Source organism: Diabrotica undecimpunctata, chromosome 7, assembly GCF_040954645.1.
Source record: "Diabrotica undecimpunctata isolate CICGRU chromosome 7, icDiaUnde3, whole genome shotgun sequence".
NCBI classification, from domain to species: Eukaryota; Metazoa; Arthropoda; class Insecta; order Coleoptera; family Chrysomelidae; genus Diabrotica; species Diabrotica undecimpunctata.
This window is the reverse complement of record NC_092809.1, coordinates 90499636-90519280: the sequence shown is the minus strand read 5'-3', so window position 1 is coordinate 90519280 and position 19645 is coordinate 90499636. Positions and strand designations below refer to the sequence as shown.

Sequence of the window (19645 nt, the reverse complement as noted above, 5' to 3'; positions counted from 1 at the left end):
TCATCTAAATAAACCAGGCATGTTTTCCAAGATAACCCTCTCAACACATTTTCCATAAGCCTCTCAAATGTCGCAGGAGCGTTACAGAGTCCAAATGGCATAACGTTGAATTGCCACAATCCAGATCCTGTGGTGAAGGCTGTCTTTTCTTTATCTACTGGGTCCATTTCTACCTGCCAGTATCCAGACTTCAAATCCAAAGTAGAAAACAATTTACTTCCAGCCAATGTGTCCAATGTGTCATCGATCCGAGGCAGAGGATAACTATCTTTCTTGGTAACGTTGTTCAGCAAACGGTAATCCACACAGAACCTCGTCGTTCCGTCTTTCTTCTTAACCAGGACCACAGGAGAGACCCATGGGCTCGTAGAAGGTTCTATCACCCCGTCTTTCTTCATTTCCTGGACAATCGTTTCAGCTTCCTCTCTTTTCGCCTGTGGTAATCGTCGAGCTGTTTGACGAATTGGCTTAGCATTACCAGTATCAATTTTATGCTTAACAACCGTAGCTCTTCCCGTCTTTCCTCCTTTCGGTACGAAAATATCACGATACTGCCGAAGAAATTCCCTTAATTTCCTTTTTTCCATCTGATTTAGAGACTGTCCTGCAACTGCAACCATTTGGTCGAATTTGTCGTTGGAATTATCAGATGTTGTCGCCTGACGGATTATGGATGTCACAGGTACACAAGTTCCTACTTTTGTCTCTTTCTTTATGGTCACTGGGTAGTCGTTGACATTGATAAGTCTCACAGGAATTTCTTTAGCCGAAGTCACCAATTCCTTTCCAATTATGATTCCACGGCCAACCTCATCGTCGTGGTTCCAAGGCTCCATCATAACAGGTCTCCCTTCGTCTACAATTCCCTGTAGTCGCGCTACTATGATCGTTTCGCTTCTCGCAGGCACGACTGTATCTTCTGTAATGGCTGCTTGCACAGTGTTGTCATTATGTGGATGGAGAAATACCTCCTCGTTGCCAACTTTGATTACCTTATTCTTAAAATCCAATTGGAATCCATGCATATTCATTACGTCCATTCCTAATATAACATCCTCTTCGATGTCAGCAACTATAACAGTATGGACAAACTTTTCTGCCCCAATTCCCAATTGTACCTGGATTTCTCCATGAATGTTGGCATTTTCACCCGTAGCGGTCCGAAGTCGTAACCTCGTTGGTAACAGTTTCTTTCGGCTGTTTATAACTGTCGGGCGTATAATGGTTCTGGTCGCTCCGGTATCCACCAACAACGTATGCTTTTTACCATTTATGTCTCCATCTACATATACACTATCTTCACGACATTTCAAAGAAGCTATTCGTATGAGAGGGTCTTTGGAAAAGTTTTGGGTCGAAGCTGCCCCCCTAAGGCTGACCCGTTCTAGTTTTCCTGATGGTGAGTTTCTTGATTTGCGTCGTACCTAGGGTGCTTACAGGAGCTTCGTACGTGTCCTATTTCGCCACAATTCCAGCATCTGATGGTCTTCGTTTTCTTGTATGTCATGCTTTTCATCATATTAACGAGCTGGTCAAGTTTATCTTCATCTCCTTCCTCTTTTACAGTCCTAACTTTACTGTACCCGCCAGAGGCCTGCTTAGGATAGGATAGGACATCAACCAGCGTCTTGTGACGAGCTAATCGCAGTGTTCACTGCATTTTATGATCACGAAGACCATCAATAAACGTTTGAACGGCCAATTTTTCCATCATGTCTTCGGGAGCTGTTGGATAAGCATATCGTACTAATCTGGCAATATCTACCTCATATTCTTGAAGAGCCTCATCTTTCTTCTGTCTACGATTTTTAAGCTGTGACTGATATACATGCTCCAAATGTTCGTGGCCATATCGCATATTTAACCTCTTCTTCAGTTGTTCGAAATCATCGGTCTCCTCTACGGCTATGGTCTGAAGCACATCTAAGGCATCTCCTCGAAGAGCGATAGTCAGGTTTACAGCCTTTTCTTTTTCAGACCATCCATTTGCTCTTGCGGCTGATTCGAACTGTTTCATGTAGTTGTTCCATGATGATTTTCCGTCGAAAGTTGTGACTTTAACATGAATAGAACCTCCACTTCCTTCAAATTTCGGCCGTGTCTCCAACTTAAATTTCGTCTCGTCTTCTTTTATCTCCACTGTAATCGGATTGTTACCTCTCTCTGCTGTCCCTGTTTCTTCCATCTTCCTTTCCATCTCTTTAATCTTTTCTTCGAAGGCCAACTTATCGGCAGCAACTTGGTTTTTTAACGAAGATATTCTATCGTCCAGGGCAGACATCTCAGAAGTGACTTTAGAGATTTCTGAAGAGATGTTAGCAGAAACTTTGCTTTCCAGGGAAGAAATCTCGTTAGAAACTTTGCTTTCTAAAGAAGCGATGTCGCCGGAAACTTTCGAAATATCGCCAGAAACTTTGTTCTCTAATGATGCGATGTCACCCGAAACTTTGGCTACATCACCAGAAACTTTGGCTACATCACCAGAAACTTTGGCTACATCACCAGAAACTTTCGAAATCGACGAGAGGACAGCATCTTCAAATATATAAGTCTCTGGATCTAGTCCTTCTTCTAGCAAAGCGTTCTTTAGTCGTTGGACTAACTCAGCCTTTTTTCCGGTAGAAGCTAATTCTCTGTCTTCGAGATGTCTTCTTAAATTAGTCACTGTCAGCTCATAAATCGTCGTCATTTTCACAATTTACAAATATTCACTTGTATTATTATTATAAGTCTAATTTATGTTCGATCTCACTTCTTACACCACTGTGATGATTTTATTACAATGTCTATTTAATTTATAATGTCTTGTTCTTATCTTAATTCATTAAAAAGCACAATAACTGATAGTAATTTATTTATCACTAAATATACATAATTTATTAAAAAGCGAACGTAACATTTGTTAGATATATGCAACTGTTATATATTCACTACTGTTAGACTAGAAACGTCTACGGCCTTCTCTTCTCGACTAGACAGAGCGGCGAATTGTTCTCAGAACCGGTATGGTTAAATCGGCTTGTCTCCAGAAGGTTCGAATTGTTGTTTTTATTACAAAGGGGGACCCATCGTGTGTCAGGTAGGCATTACCTAAAAAATACGTGAATGAATGAAAATATCAGTAATAAATATATTTACGGTTTTGGGTCAGAATTTATCGTAACAGTATCATACACACGTTTTATGTACGGATTGATCTGGTCGCAAGGGGTCTCAATTGACTTTTTTAGCAGTAAAAGAAGAGGGACAGAGAATGTCATTGTAGTAGGTTTGCTTCAATTTAAACTAGATTGCACTAGTCAGTGAATGACTGAAAGGTTGTTTATTAACTACCGATATACAAAGAGGGCATATTCTTTATTCCGTCTTACAGCAAGTTCCATCTGAAAAGCTAAAAATAGCGAAACACGTGTCATAGAATGGCAGGTTTGATGGGATGTGAATTTTCCTTTTCGTATATTATTTACACAGTAACAGCGTTCAAACAAACAAAGAAACTCTTCCCAATCGCAAGTAGTACTATTGCAAACGTATTAGGGTAACATTAATTTGCAACCGGTTTGGGGGTATCGCTAAATAAGGTATCAGTTTCTCTGAATGGTCAAAAACCCAAGTACGTGCTATAAGGGATTCAATAAATATCTACGCTTATATAGATATATACAGAGGTCATTGATTTGAACCACATTAAATTGTAGGTAATAACTAAACTGATTATAACAAATATTTTGCAGGTAAATTTAAAATAAAAATATGTTTCAAAAACTTAAATGTTTTCATAACCTTGTTAACATAAAACTGTCTTTAATGTTGAGTAAAAAAAGGGTAAAACTGCTAGGTAAACAAACATTTTCGCGTAAAATATACCAGTGCTCCATGCATTATATCAAAAGGATTTACTGTAAATAACTTCTTATATTAATACTGCAAAAAAACATAAAAGAATTTTTTTTAATTCAATTTAGAAATTACTTGTTTCATATTTTCATTACTAGATATTTTATAGACCATTGGTCCACTCTACTGTAGAGTGTATAGCGATAAGCCAAAACATTCTCAAATTCGTGAAATACAGTGTATATGTTTTTTAATATAATCTAAAATAATTCGATTTTTAGGATGGTGCTGTAGATGCAGAACGAAGTAACGTCACAGATCTTGTAGCATCGTGCGATCCTAGCGGCAAAAGAACAATATTCGTTTTAACTAAAGTTGACATGGCTGAAGAAAATTTAGCTGATCCTAACAGGGTAATTTTTTTAGTTTAATAATTGTGTCTATAATATTAATTTTCATTAAAAGTAAAGAAAAGATACAATAAATAATATTGTGGTGATGCACTTTAGTAAAATCAAAATTCGTTAAATCAGGTTTCGTTTTAACTACATAACTCGTGATAATAATTTCCAGACATTGACTAAGAAGTGCCAGGGTAAAATTTCTTATCGAATATTTTTTGTTACCGTTGATACTAAAAAATGTTCTCAAGTTACTGACATAAAGTATTGCTGTTAATATTCATGTAGTAGTGGGTTACGTTTACTTGATTTGACATTTGAAAAGAACTTTGACATCCAATTCATAATAATGGCGTTGTTTATGCATTTTGTAAAAAAAATCCTTACATAATTTAAGACTGGCAATGGCTAAGACATTTATCATAAAATTAAGTAAGTGATAGTTATTCATATTCGCATCTACTCTATTTAAAAGAAACATATACCACCCGTAAGACGCACAACGAAGTTAAAGCTGGACAAATTGTAACAAAAAGAATATAAACAAAAGAGATTGTCTCAGAATAAATGTCAATCTATAGTATCTAATGTTCTAAAAATATATCACGAAACTGGAAATTTTAAACAAAGACTCCGCCATAATGCATTAGTGCTCACTATCAACTGATGATTGTTTTTTTACTTTTACGTCTATTCGAAATATGAAGCCCAAACATTTCAACAATTCACTGCTATATGTAAGATAAATTAGTGTTAGTTTGAAAACGGTCAGACGAAGAATTAGATATATAGGTGTAGACCAAGAAGCCCTGCCAAAGTTCCTAGTCTTCTCCAAAATCATAAGACTCGTCGAATGTCTTTTGAAGCAACGCATATTTCAATAAATAACATTGAACGAATATCCGATTTACTGATGTGCCGAGGTTACAATTATGGAAACCAGATGGGCGTAATTAAGTGTATGGAAGAGTAGGCTAATGACACATAAATGTTTATAAGAATTTTTTGTGTAGAATGAACCGTTCTCTTAGAAACAACGCTTGAAGCGACCTTCGATTTTGCATATGTTACTGGCGCGAAATCAATGTTCAATAAAATTTATATCAGCATGATGGTAAAAATTCGATATCTTTTGATCCACATGTCCTATCGACAAAAATCAAGATGCGTTTTAGGCAAAGAGTGCAGCTTTCGTATGTAGTTTTTGTATTTTGCTGAAAATAAACTCAGTTTTTATAAATGATAAATAAATTAACTCGGCGCGATTTTTGCCATTTTTTACGATTCTCGTGAGATCAATAAAATTGATGACTTTCCTTGACCAGTTCTAGTAAAATTTCCAATTTTAGAGATCAATCTTTAAAACCTATGACATAAAATTTCAATTTAAAGTTGTGGTAACAAATATGAGGCATTTGAAATATGAATAAAAAACTCAAAATTTAATGTTTTACATTACAAACAAACACACGTCACGGGAAATGCATTTAGAGAGAGAGAGAGAGAGAGAGAGAGAGAAATTTATTGTTTTTAAAATGAGTTTACATTAAAATACAACATGGTATAGTACAAACAAGGCACAAGATACATTAAAATGCTAGTTATAAAATTTCCATAATTAAAAAAAAAATCAATTAGCGCAACTGTCTCAAAAAAAATCCTCTATACTATTATTACGATAAATGTGAGTCATACCGGGTCGTCGCTTATACCTGCTATTGGAACATTCCAGATGAGGATCGAATAATATTGTTCCGTCCCGACCGAAGGTTAAAGAAGCCGGCAGAACCGTATTGCCGACCGTACATACGTTAACTATTAGAAATTGTCATTTCAGTCTTTAAATAGTCTTAAACCGAAAACGAACTACTCTCACGAAATAACGCACTCTTGGCTAATGTTTTTATAGTCTTATGGTTTTATGGTACATTTAAAAAGTCTAATATCTTTAGTATTTAAAAATTTGCCACAACTTATTTTTAGTTTATAATTATTTAAATATTATCCCGCACTGACACCAGGTGTAACGAGAATTATACTCACGTTTCGATTTATTTATAGAGTTTAAGACTTCTAAAAAAACTTCAATAGAAATGTATCGGCTGACCGTGACTCATTAAAGATTCGGGAAGATATAATCTTCTTCTAAGTTGCATAATATGTCTGGAGTTACAATCGAATGCAAAGAAGCCATAGTATGGAGAAAAATGTGTAAGCAAAAATAAAACACGGTAGAGAAACTGGCAAATGAAATTCATGCCTGGGAAGACATTAGAGCACAAAAAGCTAGAAACTGATCAAAGCACTACTATGTAACAATTAAAAGGATATAATAACACCACTTAAATGGATCGAGCAGAAATGTAGCAACGGCTGTATGAGAAACGAGAATTACAGTTTATGAAGTATATGCTTTGAAAAATGAAATAGCTTCTGCGGGAAAGTCATAGCAGAATTAATCAAATGCGGGTTAGAATCATTACTCTTATATATTACGTAAAGAACCTTAAAAATCGAGTTCAAGGAAAATCAGGGATGCTTTAGAATCGTAGAATGGGTAACATGAATAAATGGAAAAGTACGATAAGCCGACTGGCTGCAGGACGGCCGGTTTATAAAAGACTACTTCCAAAAAAGGCAGGCTTTAAATCACTATGCTCTACGGCATATCACATTTCCATTTCCTTTGTAAACCAAGTGGTTTAAAATAAGCCAATGTTTAATCAAGAAGTTCAGTTACTCTGTGTGGTCTGAAAAAAACTAAAGGCAACATACCTTGCCAAAAGCTGTGGACTTTGCATAATTTCAGATTTGATTAAATAAACAATTATTTTGAAAATATTGCCTTTCTAAAGCCCGCCACTCACGTTCCAACGGCGTAGTACGATTTTGTCGAATGCAATTGCAGTATAATAATGTTGAAAATCGGATGGGAACACACACGAACTGATTTTGCAGTATGAGTTTTACTTTCAAATCAGAAACATGTCAGTTAACTATATACTTCAGTTTTGTTTGAACCTTCGTATAGTGAGGACCGGTGTGTGAGTGTGTCTCGTATTCAATCGAATTTATTTAGGTTTTAATTAGGTTTACGTTAATTTTAAGTTATTAGTTTAGCATTTGTACTGTAAGTATTAATATTTCCTATATTTTTTTGATAAATACTTAACCCTGGGATGTACAGGGTAAAAATGGCAAAGACCCACCTCTACAGGATCAAGTTGATAAAGACATGTTAAGTAATATTCACGTCGAAGATATTGTTTTTTCTGAGGTTAATAATTGTAATAATACTCCAAATGTTTTGAATTCCGATGATTCTATTATAAATAATTCCAACATTAAATCTATTGTTAATGATGGCAATAAAAACTTGCCTTCTACAACTCAACAATATAAACAATCAAGTCAGGTTTTAAATACTTCAAATCAATTTAGCGATACTGATACGGGGCCGTATTTTATTTTTGTTCAACATACTGATTTAAATTTAGGTCGTCTTCATCCTATGAAAATAGGAGAACAAAATTAGGTTCTCTCGCGGATTACGATAAAAATATAACTGAAATTGTTAGTGTTGGCAGGAATAGAACTAAAATCGAAGTAGATTCGGGACTGGTTGCAAATAGGCTGGTATGAGAATCTTTTTTTGAAAAAAATAATTTAATTGCATTTATACCTAATTATTTGGCAGAAAAAAGGTTTAGTTCGCGCTGTTGACACTACTATAAGTGAAAATAAACTAAATATTATAAAATCGAATGTAATGGTTAAAAAAGTCCAAAGAATGACTAGATTAATACAAAAAGACGGTATATCGGAGAAAGTCCCAAGACAGATGATTATTGTTACTTTTGCAGGCAAATTAATTCCTCAATTTATCTACATTAATAAAGTTAGATGCCCGGTCGAGGTATTTGTCAGTCCGGTCATGCAATGTTACCATTGTTTGCGTTATGGTCATTCGGCTACTCAATGTAAATAAAAAAAAAAAGGTGCAAAAAATGTGGGAATGAAGAAAATAAAGATTGTCCTGAAAAATGTAATACTTTTTGCGTGCATTATCAAAATAGTGGTCACGAATCAATTTTCAGAGAATGTCCTGAATATATTAAGCAGAGGAAAACGAAAGAGACTATGGCTAACTTGAAGATTTCGTTTAAAGAAGCTCAGAAAATATCTGATAATCCAGGTTATTTCAGCCTATTTCAGAAGAATAGATTTGCACCGTTAATCAACTTAGACACGGAATTTCCCCCAATAAAATTTGATTCTACTCGTCAGTTCAATTCTGGTACAGTTCATAAGAATAACAATATTCCCAACGTCATACAACCCTGGTAATTAGCCCTATCAAAAAAGAAAAAATAGCGACACTACTATTAATTTTCCTCCTATTCGTAGAGAGTTCCTGACTAGTTACTGTGCTGGTCCCGTATTACAATTCGGACAACCTGAACCTGTAGATGAATTTAGTAAATTTATTACTTAGCCTAGTGTTACTCTTAAAAATTTTATTAACAAAGCTTTCAAGATTTTGTTAATGCTTCTCCAATTATGGCTTCTAATCTTAAAGTCAATGACATTGAATTTGAGAACAAACTTAAAGAAGTTGTTAATAACATTTTTACTTAAAATTCATGGCTATCAAAGGTATTAAAATTATTCAGTGGAATATTCGATCACTTAACGCTAACAAATATTCTTTACATCAGTTACTTCTTGAAGAATATTTTGATATAGCAGTTTTATCGGAAACTTGGTCCAAACCCTCAGATAATGTTTGTTTTAGTAGTTTTAATATAGTAAGCAAAAGTAGAGCTAACGGATACGGTGGAGTAGCTATACTTATATCAAATAACATCAATTACGGACCTATTTCATTTGTTAATAATTTCAATCAAAACTTGGAAGTTTGTGGTGTAAACGTTAGTATTGACAAGAAAAAGTATACGATTTTAAGTTTTTACCGACCAGTAAAAGAATCTACGGGAATGGTATAGCTGTAGCAGCAACGAATTGCTTCGGTCAGCAGTTTCGAAAATACGTATAGCCCTGATGATCGCCAACCTTCGGAACGAAGATGGCACTTGAAGAAGAAAAGCAAAAGACTCGGTGCAAGATTATGTCAACCTTTTTTCACAAATTAACAATGACTGTACTATATCTGGGGATTTTAATGCGCGCCACGGATTATGGGGATCAAATGCATGTTCTTCAGAGGTAATATATTAGTGGAAGCCTTGGATTCTTTTCCTCATTTAATTATCGTAAACGATGCATCGGCTACTAGGGCTACTCCTCCAGGTCATGCCAAATCTGTTGTAGATCTCACCATTTTATCTTCCAACTTATGCTCAACTTTTGACTGGACTGTTATACAAGATACATATGGATCCGATCACTTTCCTATTCGAATGTCTATCAGTAATATTAAAATCGAAAATACGAGGTTTATATCTACAGTTAAGTGGTCGATGCCTAATGCTAACTGGGAGCAATTCAGGCTTACCATAGAGGAAGCGCTCACATTGAAACCAGTTATTAATAATACTAACGAGATGATTTTATTCTTATTAGATTCTATTACAAATGCAGCGAACAAATCTTGCACACCAATTAAACATTCAACTAAATCTGTAAAAGTTCCTCCGTGGTAGGATGAGGAGTGTCTAGCTGCTTCAATTTCAAGGAAAAATTCTTTTAAAAAATTTAAATCTAATCTAACTCTTTTAAATTTTAATGAATATAAAAGAAACAAAGCTATGTGTAAACGTACTTTTCGCTTAAAAGCTAAATCTAGCTGGGTACAGTATTGCTCTTCTCTTAATAGGCAAACCCCTTCATCAGACATTTGGAAAAGGGTAAATAAAATTCAGTCTCAGAAAAAATTATCATTAACGATGAATCAGCAGTTAAACAAATTTTAACCGACTCTGTTCATCTTCCTATAAATATACCAACCATATCGATGCCCACTTTTTACTCACTCCTATCACTCCGAGGGAACTTACAGCAAACATTAAAATTTCAAAAAATGCATCTCCAGGTATGGACGGTATAAACTACCTCATATTAATAAATCTTTCCGAAATTGCTATAGATTATCTATGCGAGATATTTAACAACATTTTACTAAAAGGGATAATTGTGATTCTATTAAGCAATGTCTGGTCATTCCTATACTTAAAATCGTACTTCTTTAAGACCCATTTCTCGGATGTCATGTCTATTAAAAACACTTGAACGGATCCTTAAAACTAGATTGGAATGGTGGCGTGAAAAAGAAGGCATATTCCCGGTAGCTCAGTTAGGCTTTCGGAGAAATAAAGGAACCATCGACTGTCTGTCACAATTAACTACTGATATCCAATTGTCCTACTCAAATAATAATTATTTAGCAGCACTTTTTTTAGATATTTCGGGAGCATATGATAATGTTATCTTAAACTTACTTTTCGAGAAACTAAGACATATCGGAGTCCCAACTAGATGTGCACAGGTATTGGTTAATAGACAAGTATTCATTCGGTACAATAATAAATTGATTGGTCCAAGGTTAGTTTATCAAGGTTTTCCGCAGGGATCTGTGCTTAGTCCTCTCTTGTTTAATCTATATCCTATGGATCTACATGGTATGGGAATTAATTGTAATATTTTACAATACGCCGATGATTTCTGTCTTTACATTTTTAATAATTCTTATCAGGAATGTATTGATTCAATAAAACGAATTATGTACAGTGCAAGAGAATACTTTCTTAATCAAGGGTTGGAACTTACTTCGAATACATCCGCTGTGGTGTTTTTTACTCGTCATCGCTTACCGAATATATCCATCATTAGAATTGATAATCTAAGTATACCTGTCCAAAAACACTATACTTATCTTGGCGTCACACTTGATACTAAATTAACATGGGAAGAACATAATAACTGTTTAATTAAATGCGAAAAAAGCCTAAATGTTTTAAAGGTAGTTAACCGTCACCAATGGGGCGCTGATCCTAAGGTTAATCTAATGTTTTATAGGGCATATACCAGGTCAGTTCTTGACTATGGTTGCTTTTTATATGGGTCTGCTACAAATACTAGACTTAAAAAATTAGACCGAATCCAGGACAAAGCTCTACTAGGTGCACTTAAATCTACACCTACTGAAAATCTATTAGGCGAATGTATGGAACCTCCATTACATTTAAGACGTCTTTTTTTAGCTGAAAAGTTTATCCTTAAATGTCAAAGTAATAACCAATCCTACCTATTGCAAAAAATATCCGACACATCTGTGTCTAACTTAGTTGACAAATGGTGGCATAACAAAAATTCTCCAACTTTAGCTATAGCATTTCCTAATGTTTCTTCCTATTTAGAAATCCCAGCTGAAACTAATTTCTTCCAATCTAATTACAATATTCTTTATTCCCAAACCAAAGTTTATTTCCCTACTTTTGATGATAACAACGCCATTAACTTCAGAAACAACTTACCAAATTTGATAAGCCATATAGGATTTTCACAGATAGGTCAAAATCCATTTTGGGAGTTGGTTGTGCGGTATATATCCAAAACAATCAAGAACACATTGTTTAAATTAAATCAACAATGTTCCATTTATTCTATATAGAACTGTTTGCAATATATCAAGCTCTGAAATGGACTATTGAGAAAAGAATGTCTGATCAACAAATAGTAATCATGTCGAATTCAAAATCTGCGTTGTCTGCTTTAGATAATTCGCATAAGCATTTATAAAAAACAGTATTATCGTCAAAATTTTAGAAAATCAACTAAAGCTATTTGACAGAAATAATTCAGTATCTTTCATTTGGGTAAAAGGACATGCTGGTATCTCGGGTAACACCAAAGCCGATTATTTTGCTAAAGAAGCGGCTTCAAAAGGATTAGAAATTAGTTGGCTCAATAGAAGTGATTTAGTCTCGCTGCGTAAACAAGAATTAAAAGAAAACTGAGAAATTGAATGGAATGCTTTTTGTAACAGAAGTAACAACGTTTATACAAAAATTAACCCTGTTTTACCTACTGCGCCTTTTGCTGCAAGAAGTCATCCCAATAGAAGAGTATATTCAATGTTTGTTAGGGGCCTTGTTAATCATGCTACTGTGAAAGCCCTATCTTCATAGATTTAATTTAAGTGAAACCGAACTTTGTGATTGTAATGGTAACACTGACGATATCGATAATTGGATGTTCGGATGCATATATATATATATAATGATGCTGCTATTAAGTATCTGTTGGAAAATCTGATAAAATAACAAATACCTCTTCCTCAGTGTCAATCTTCCATTTTATATATCTCTCGTCATAATATTAGGTTTAACCAAATTTTTTGGGAATATTTAAAAAGGACCAAAAGAAAAATTTAGTATGGAATGTGTAATATGAATGTATAAATCTAGCTTTGTTCCCTCTGTCTATCCTTATGTTATATAGTTACCTCCTAGCCGTTGCCTGTCTTGTGTTGTAATAAAGTCGCTATGAAAGGCACCGTAGCGTGAAAAGTATCCCTACATTATGTAATCCCTTGTTGGTTCTAAATACTCACTTTAAGTTGATTAGGGCATTGAATGGAACGAATGAATGTATGGTTTTTTATCGATCTACTGATTCTTGTGATACTGATGTTTACATTATATTTTTAATTTACCTCTATGCGAAGTACTATTTTGTTAACAAATGCAATAGGTCAATACATCATTAACATATTCAAGTAGTCAAATACATTATCGTGGCTGAATGGATCAAGATATCCAAAGCCATTAATTAAATAAAAAAAATAAAAAAAACTATATACTTTTAGAGGGTCTTGCTCTTTGTATAAACGAAAAAAAAAATACAAAAAACGTATGTGGTGGTGCAAAGATTTGTTGCTGAAAAGACATACATACTGTCATGTAAATTTATTATAAAAATTGCGATTATATTCAGATAATTTTAATTCCCTTTTGTAACATGTTCTTTTTTACCAACTTTTTCGCTTTCAGTTGAAATTTAGCAACCAAAATATTCACAGGTTTTTTTCTAGCCGTTTTATCATGATATGATGCCGATTTTATTTTCCAAAGACACTCTTGTTCTTTATAAATGTCAAAGAAATCTCTTAAAATCTTCTAGCTATAAGCCGTTTTCGAAATTTACCAGCAAATGATTTTTTTGCAGTCGTACTATTTTGTCGTTGTCACAATATACACGATCAAATTTACGACCCAACCCACTCTGTCGTACTGCTGTAGACTGACTTGTTTGTCTGTCGTCAAATCGCGCCGATTTGGTCGAATGGTGTAAATACGCGATCAAATTACGTTTAATTTTGTAGCATTCGACAAAATCGTACTGCAGTGTTGGTACGTGAGTTTCTGGCTTTATGCTTTCTATTTCAGTTGATATTACTTTTAGTTTTGTAATCTACTATAAATTCCAATATTGATACATATTTTTGTTTATTAGAAATTTTATTTATTTGACAGATGTGTCCCAAATATAAACAACCATTTAATCTCGTCTAATATTAAAAAAAAATCTCTTTTCAGATAAGAAAAATATTATCGGGTAAATTATTTCCTATGAAAGCTCTCGGATATTTTGCTGTTGTTACAGGAAGAGGACGAAAAGATGATTCTATACAGACAATTAAAAATTATGAGGAAGATTTTTTCAGAGGTTCAAAATTATTTAAGTAAGTATTAATAAAGAATCCTATTATATAAGTGTCCTCACGAAAATAACTTTTATACCTTCAACAGTACCGCATTTTTAATATACGAATTTCAGTTAATCAGATTAAATATTATATTTGACACTGGCAACACCTGTTGAGATGTCTATACGATTATTGGAGTTTTTTATGATCACCTTTTTTTACTCTAAACTAAAAGCGTCCAGACCTCGCTGGATTCAAGTTAATACTAATAAAGGCAGCGTCCACCCTGGGTGGATTATAACTTTTTACTGATGACTGTGCTGACTACATTCAAATTATAATTGTAATGCCTACCAGAGAGTTAGTGGGACAACTTCGAAACTTCTATTAGTTAGATGAAACCACCTTTTTTGAATGTTTGCTACCCGCAATTTCCTGAGTACAAGTTTTCGGTGTGTAATAACATCTTTCATTGGTAAAAATTATTTTACTACCAGAGGCGTAACAACACACATAAATTTCTTACAGAAATTTATCCAACTATGTACTTTAGAAAGGAACTACAACGTTAGGGGTTTTTTATTTCATATTGTCAATGGACCCCAAATATGAAAAAATCGCGTGGAATGCTACCATTTAAAGGGGTGAGTTTTTGAGAAAGGGGTGAATTTGTCTATATCCACAGAGTGCATTTGTGTGAATTATTTGTAGTATTTGTACATATACATCTAATGTTCAAAATTAAATTTCCTATCAAAATGTCACCTTTTAAAGTTAGAAATAATTCTTTTCATAACCTTTCATAACTTTTTTCCACGGGAGTATAGGCATTGCTTTATAGAAAAAAAAATTATATTTCGTCTTCAAAATTACATTTGATAGAAGTCTTTAGGATTCACAGTATCCGTTATGCGATTTTTCAAAATTCGTCACTTATACAATTTTTTTGCAATTTTTCCTATTTTTTCGCAAAAATTGTTCTATAATTCTTTTCTAACAGTTTTAGGTATATGCAATGGTACACTAAATAGAAAGAAAAAATAATTACCTTTAAAATGGTCTACTGTAGAAGATTCTAGGAGTACTTTTAAGCAATATACGGTTCGTCAAAAAATTGATTTCTCCGATTTAAAATCGCCGATCGATTCAATAGTTGTTTCTGAGAGAACGGTTCGTTCTACAGAAAAAGTGCTAATATACATTTTTGTTCAACGTTATCTCAGCTACATTTCTTGTTTGAAACATTTGTTTCTATGGCGTACAGATTCTTGCTAAGTCGATGTTTTCCGTTTCGCCCCCTCCGAGAGGTGGTTTTAGGATAAAGCCGGAGGGTATAAGTGACATACTTTTTTACATCTTTTTTTGGGGTCCAAAAATGACATTCTCAGCAAAATTCAGTTTTTTCGTGTGATTCTTAGAGGTCAGTGACATTTTCGTCTCTGACGACTGCGACTGGAGTATTCTTTCCTGTATATTTAGGTACACTGGAGTCCTGATAATCCGAAATAATTGGGACCGAACCCGTTTCGGATGGCCGATTTTTTTGGATTAAACACACTTAATAAAAAATAACTTAAATAATATGCCTATCATTAAGTACAGTACATTCGTTTTGAACATAATAAGAGCCTATGATAATAAGAAAGAAGTTATGAACCCTTTAATAGAAGAATACATTCATCTGAGACGTACAGTCAAACACCGTTTTTCAAGACAAAAAGTTGAGGGTCACTAAAAGAAATTTATCCCGGGCCAAGCGCTTCTCAAATTTCATTCTCGTTCGTATTACGGACGCATAGACAAGTTTAGACTTTACTCTGTTGCAGACGTCATGCGCCAATCGGACGAGTTTCCGTAACCGAAATATCAGGCCCTGCTCAATTTCCTCTGTCAGTGTCTCAACAGTTTGAACTCGTGTAATTACACATCTCAGTTTTGTTGTTTCGATACCGTACCGCTGCGTTCCAAGTTTTTGTTGTGAACCCATTTTATTTGTGCTATTTATACTATAGCGACAGTATATATATATATATATATATATATATATATATATATATATACTATACCATGTACGACAGGGATGTATATTGTCCCCATTATTGTTCAATACATATTCAGAGCACATTATGAACCTAGCGCTAACGGACATAGACGAGAGAATACTTATAAATGGAGAACGATTTAATAACATAAGATACGCTGATGATACTGTCATTTTTGCAGACAGTCTTAAAGGTCTGCAGACACTTGTCTGTCTCCAGGGTGGCAGAAGTAAGTAGCAGGTTTGGGCTTGATTTTAACATCAAAAAAACCAAATACATGGTTATAAGCAAAAATAGGATACCACCTGGTCAATTACTAGTTAACCAACAACCTATAACACAAATCACCAACTTTTGTTATCTGCGTGCAAACTTAAATGAACAGTGGGACCAATCGACGGAAATTAAGATAAGGATAGAGAAGGCAAGATCAGCTTTCGTCAAAATGAAAAAAATCTTTAACAGCCACCATATAAAATTGGAAATAAAAGTTCGTTTACTAAAATGCTACGTATTCTCCGTTCTTTTATCTGGCGTGGAGTCATGGACCTTAACTGAAGCATCACTGAAGAGACTCGAAGCATTTGAGATGTGGTGCTATAGACGCATGTTGAGGATTTCTTGGATAGACAGAGTTACCAACGAAGAAGTACTACATAGAATGGGTAAAGAGCGCGAACTAGTCATAACTATAAAACGTCGCAAACTAGAATACCTGGGCCATATAATGCGCAATGAACAACGATACAACCTACTTCGGACCATACTTCAAGGTAAAGTGCATGGGCAAGAATATCCTGGCTGCATAACCTGCGAAAATGGTTTAACTTAACCACTACCGGACTTTTCAGGGCAGCAGTCAACAAAGTCAGAATAGCCATGTTAGTGTCCAACATCCGTAACGGATAGGCACCATAATAAGAAGAAGATACTATAATAATATTTTATTTATTGTGTTGAGCAAGAGAATCGTAAGAACTGTACTATATTTTTATCCCTACACTGCACAATATAGCTTCAAAACGAAAACACAATTCGTGCACCTTAAAGGAAAAACTTAAGGTGTTGAAACGTTTGGACAATGGCGAGAGTGCGTCTAAATTAGCATTTGAGTATGGAATTAGAAACTCCACGATCACTGATTGGAAAAGAAATCGATCAAAAATAGAACAGTTTTGCACAACAACTTCAAGTAAGTGTAGAGAATCTCGACAAACTACTCAACTCTACGTCTTAACTACTCCACTAGAAAAGCTCGACAAAGCTTTGTTTTTGTGGTTTTCTCAAGAGATGGAAAAGAGAACCCCGATTAATGGGCCCCTTATTAAGGAAACATCTTTAAACTTACATAGGCTAACGAATGGTGACGAAACGTTCGCTGCTGGTACAGGTTGGCTTGATCGTTTCAAAAAGCGTCACGGCATACGCCAGCTGACCATTACTGGAGAGATATTGTCCTCTGATGAGGCTGCCGCGTTTGTATATGTAAGTTAATTTGCTTTTATGATTGATGCGGAAAACTACTCACCTAAGCAAATATATAATGCTGATGAAACGGGCCTCTGATTAAAGTGATCGGGAAGAAGATGTCAACAGCGAACATCGGGTAACCCATAGAGACGTTGCTTTTGATCTAGCGCTACGCTACGTAGCTGTTGCCACGCCAGTGGATACCATGTTTTTGAGACGAGAAGTAGTGGTTCTTAGAGTAATTGCATATTTAAATTAGTAAATTTGGTTTCGGATTAAGCGGATTTTTGGATTACCGAAGTTCTATTAGCAGGACTCTACTGTATATACAAATCGTTACAAGTGCATATCACAATTTGACGAACCATAACTTGGTTACCGTTAATCCTAGAATGTTTTAGAGTACAGAAAATAAGCTTTCTTTTTTATTTGGTAATGCAGATACCTAAATGTAAAAGAAAAAAGTTATAAGGAGAAATTTAAAAAATAGCTATAAAAGTTAGCAAAAACCGTTAAAATTAAAAAAAAATTAAGAACCATATCGTGCTTAAATTATTCTTAGAACCTTCTACTGTAGACCATTTTAAAGGTGATTGATTTTTTTAACTAAATGTACCACTGCATATACCTAAAACTGCTAAGAAAAAGATATAGAACAATGCGAAAAAATAGAGGATATGGCCAAAAAATGGTGTGAATGGCGAACTTTGAAAAATAGTATCTGAGTACTGTAAATACTAAATACTTTTACCAAATGTAATTCTGAAGAGGAAAGATATATTTTTTTAATTAAAAAATTAAGAACCATATCGTGCTTAAATTATTCTTATAACCTTCTACTGTAGACCATTTTAAAGGTGATTGATTTTTTTTTAACTAAATGTACCACTGCATATACCTAAAGCTGCTAAGAAAAACATATAGAACAATGCGAAAAAATAGAGGAAATGGCCAAAAAATGGTGTGAATGGCAAACTTTGAAAAATGGTATCTGAGTACTGTAAATACTAAATACTTTTACCAAATGTAATTTTGAAGAGGAAAGATATATTTTTTTCCTGTGAAACAATGCCTATACCTATATAATCGTGGAAAAAGTTATGGGACAAAAAAGAAAGATCGCGCGTGTTCCTGTTTTTTTTAATTTTAAAATTTCATTTTGTGGAATTGCTTCCCATTCCTCTAAAAGGGCCACTTTGAGTTGATCTAAGGTAAGAGGAGCAGGTACCCGGCTTAGAATACTTTTACCAAGCCTGTCCCAAACATGCTCGATCGGATTTTGTAACAATTTATATTTTGCTTATAGGGCTTATATTTGAAAGGGGGGACTGAACAATTACTGGGCTTGGAGATTCGGTAAGCAAATAAATTGAAATGTTTGCGAACGGCCACTCGTCTCTTGGTTGGAGAGCTGAGTCGTGGATAAGGATTTCTTTATTTGGGGAAGACTGTGAGGAATAACTACAAAAAAGAAATAAAAAAAATACTTACAGAGATGTCTTGGGCAACACTACACAAGAAGATTCCTAAACTATTTAATAAGACGCCGTTTAAAAGAACCCTCTTTGTACTTAGAAAGGTTTTTCTTTCCTAAAAAATTTTAAGAGTGAAGATCTTTTTAAAAGAAATAATTTTAAACTCCGAAAGAGAAACATTAAATATTTATTTTTATTTTACCTACACAGTTATTACAAATAAAAATATCCAAATTTATCAACAAACATTACATTGAGTTTAACCTCAAATCCCTTGACAAGGAATACAGCAACAAACCGGTAATTATCTCACTTTACAAAGACAGTCAAATAGCATTTCGAGATTAAATCACCTTTTTCTGACCAACACTCATCGAATTGAGGATGTTTCCTCGTTCAGACCCCAATTAGTTCTCTTGACTGCTACACTAACGAATTCCCCATGACAAAATATTCGTCATGACTTTAACAATGAAATCGACTGCTCTCGCAGACGATCCCATCCTCCCAAAATCATTCTCTTGTCAGCATACATTTTCCCACCAACCTAAGTGGAAAGATTCATTTTTATTTCCAGCGTAAAATTATAAACAGACTAAAAATGTTTATATTATCAATCTCATAGTCGCAAAAAGATTAAAAATCTTTTTCGGTGTTTTATTATATACGGGGTGAAATGAAAATGCTACAATTTAAATCGGGACTAGGCGCTGGCCATGCCATATGGGTAATATTAACTTTTTTTAAATATTC

General features: G+C 34.3%; 1 protein-coding gene across 2 annotated transcripts in view; it reads left to right on the top strand.

Moving 5' to 3' along the window:
- Positions 1-19645, top strand: part of Opa1 (Opa1 mitochondrial dynamin like GTPase) — a 213901-nt gene that overhangs the window by 68542 nt on the left and 125714 nt on the right. For both annotated transcript variants that reach the window (XM_072537687.1, XM_072537686.1), the window contains 2 exons: positions 4119-4250; positions 13796-13941. In XM_072537687.1, the coding sequence (XP_072393788.1) occupies positions 4119-4250; positions 13796-13941 (278 nt within the window). The remainder of the gene's footprint in view (positions 1-4118; positions 4251-13795; positions 13942-19645) is intronic.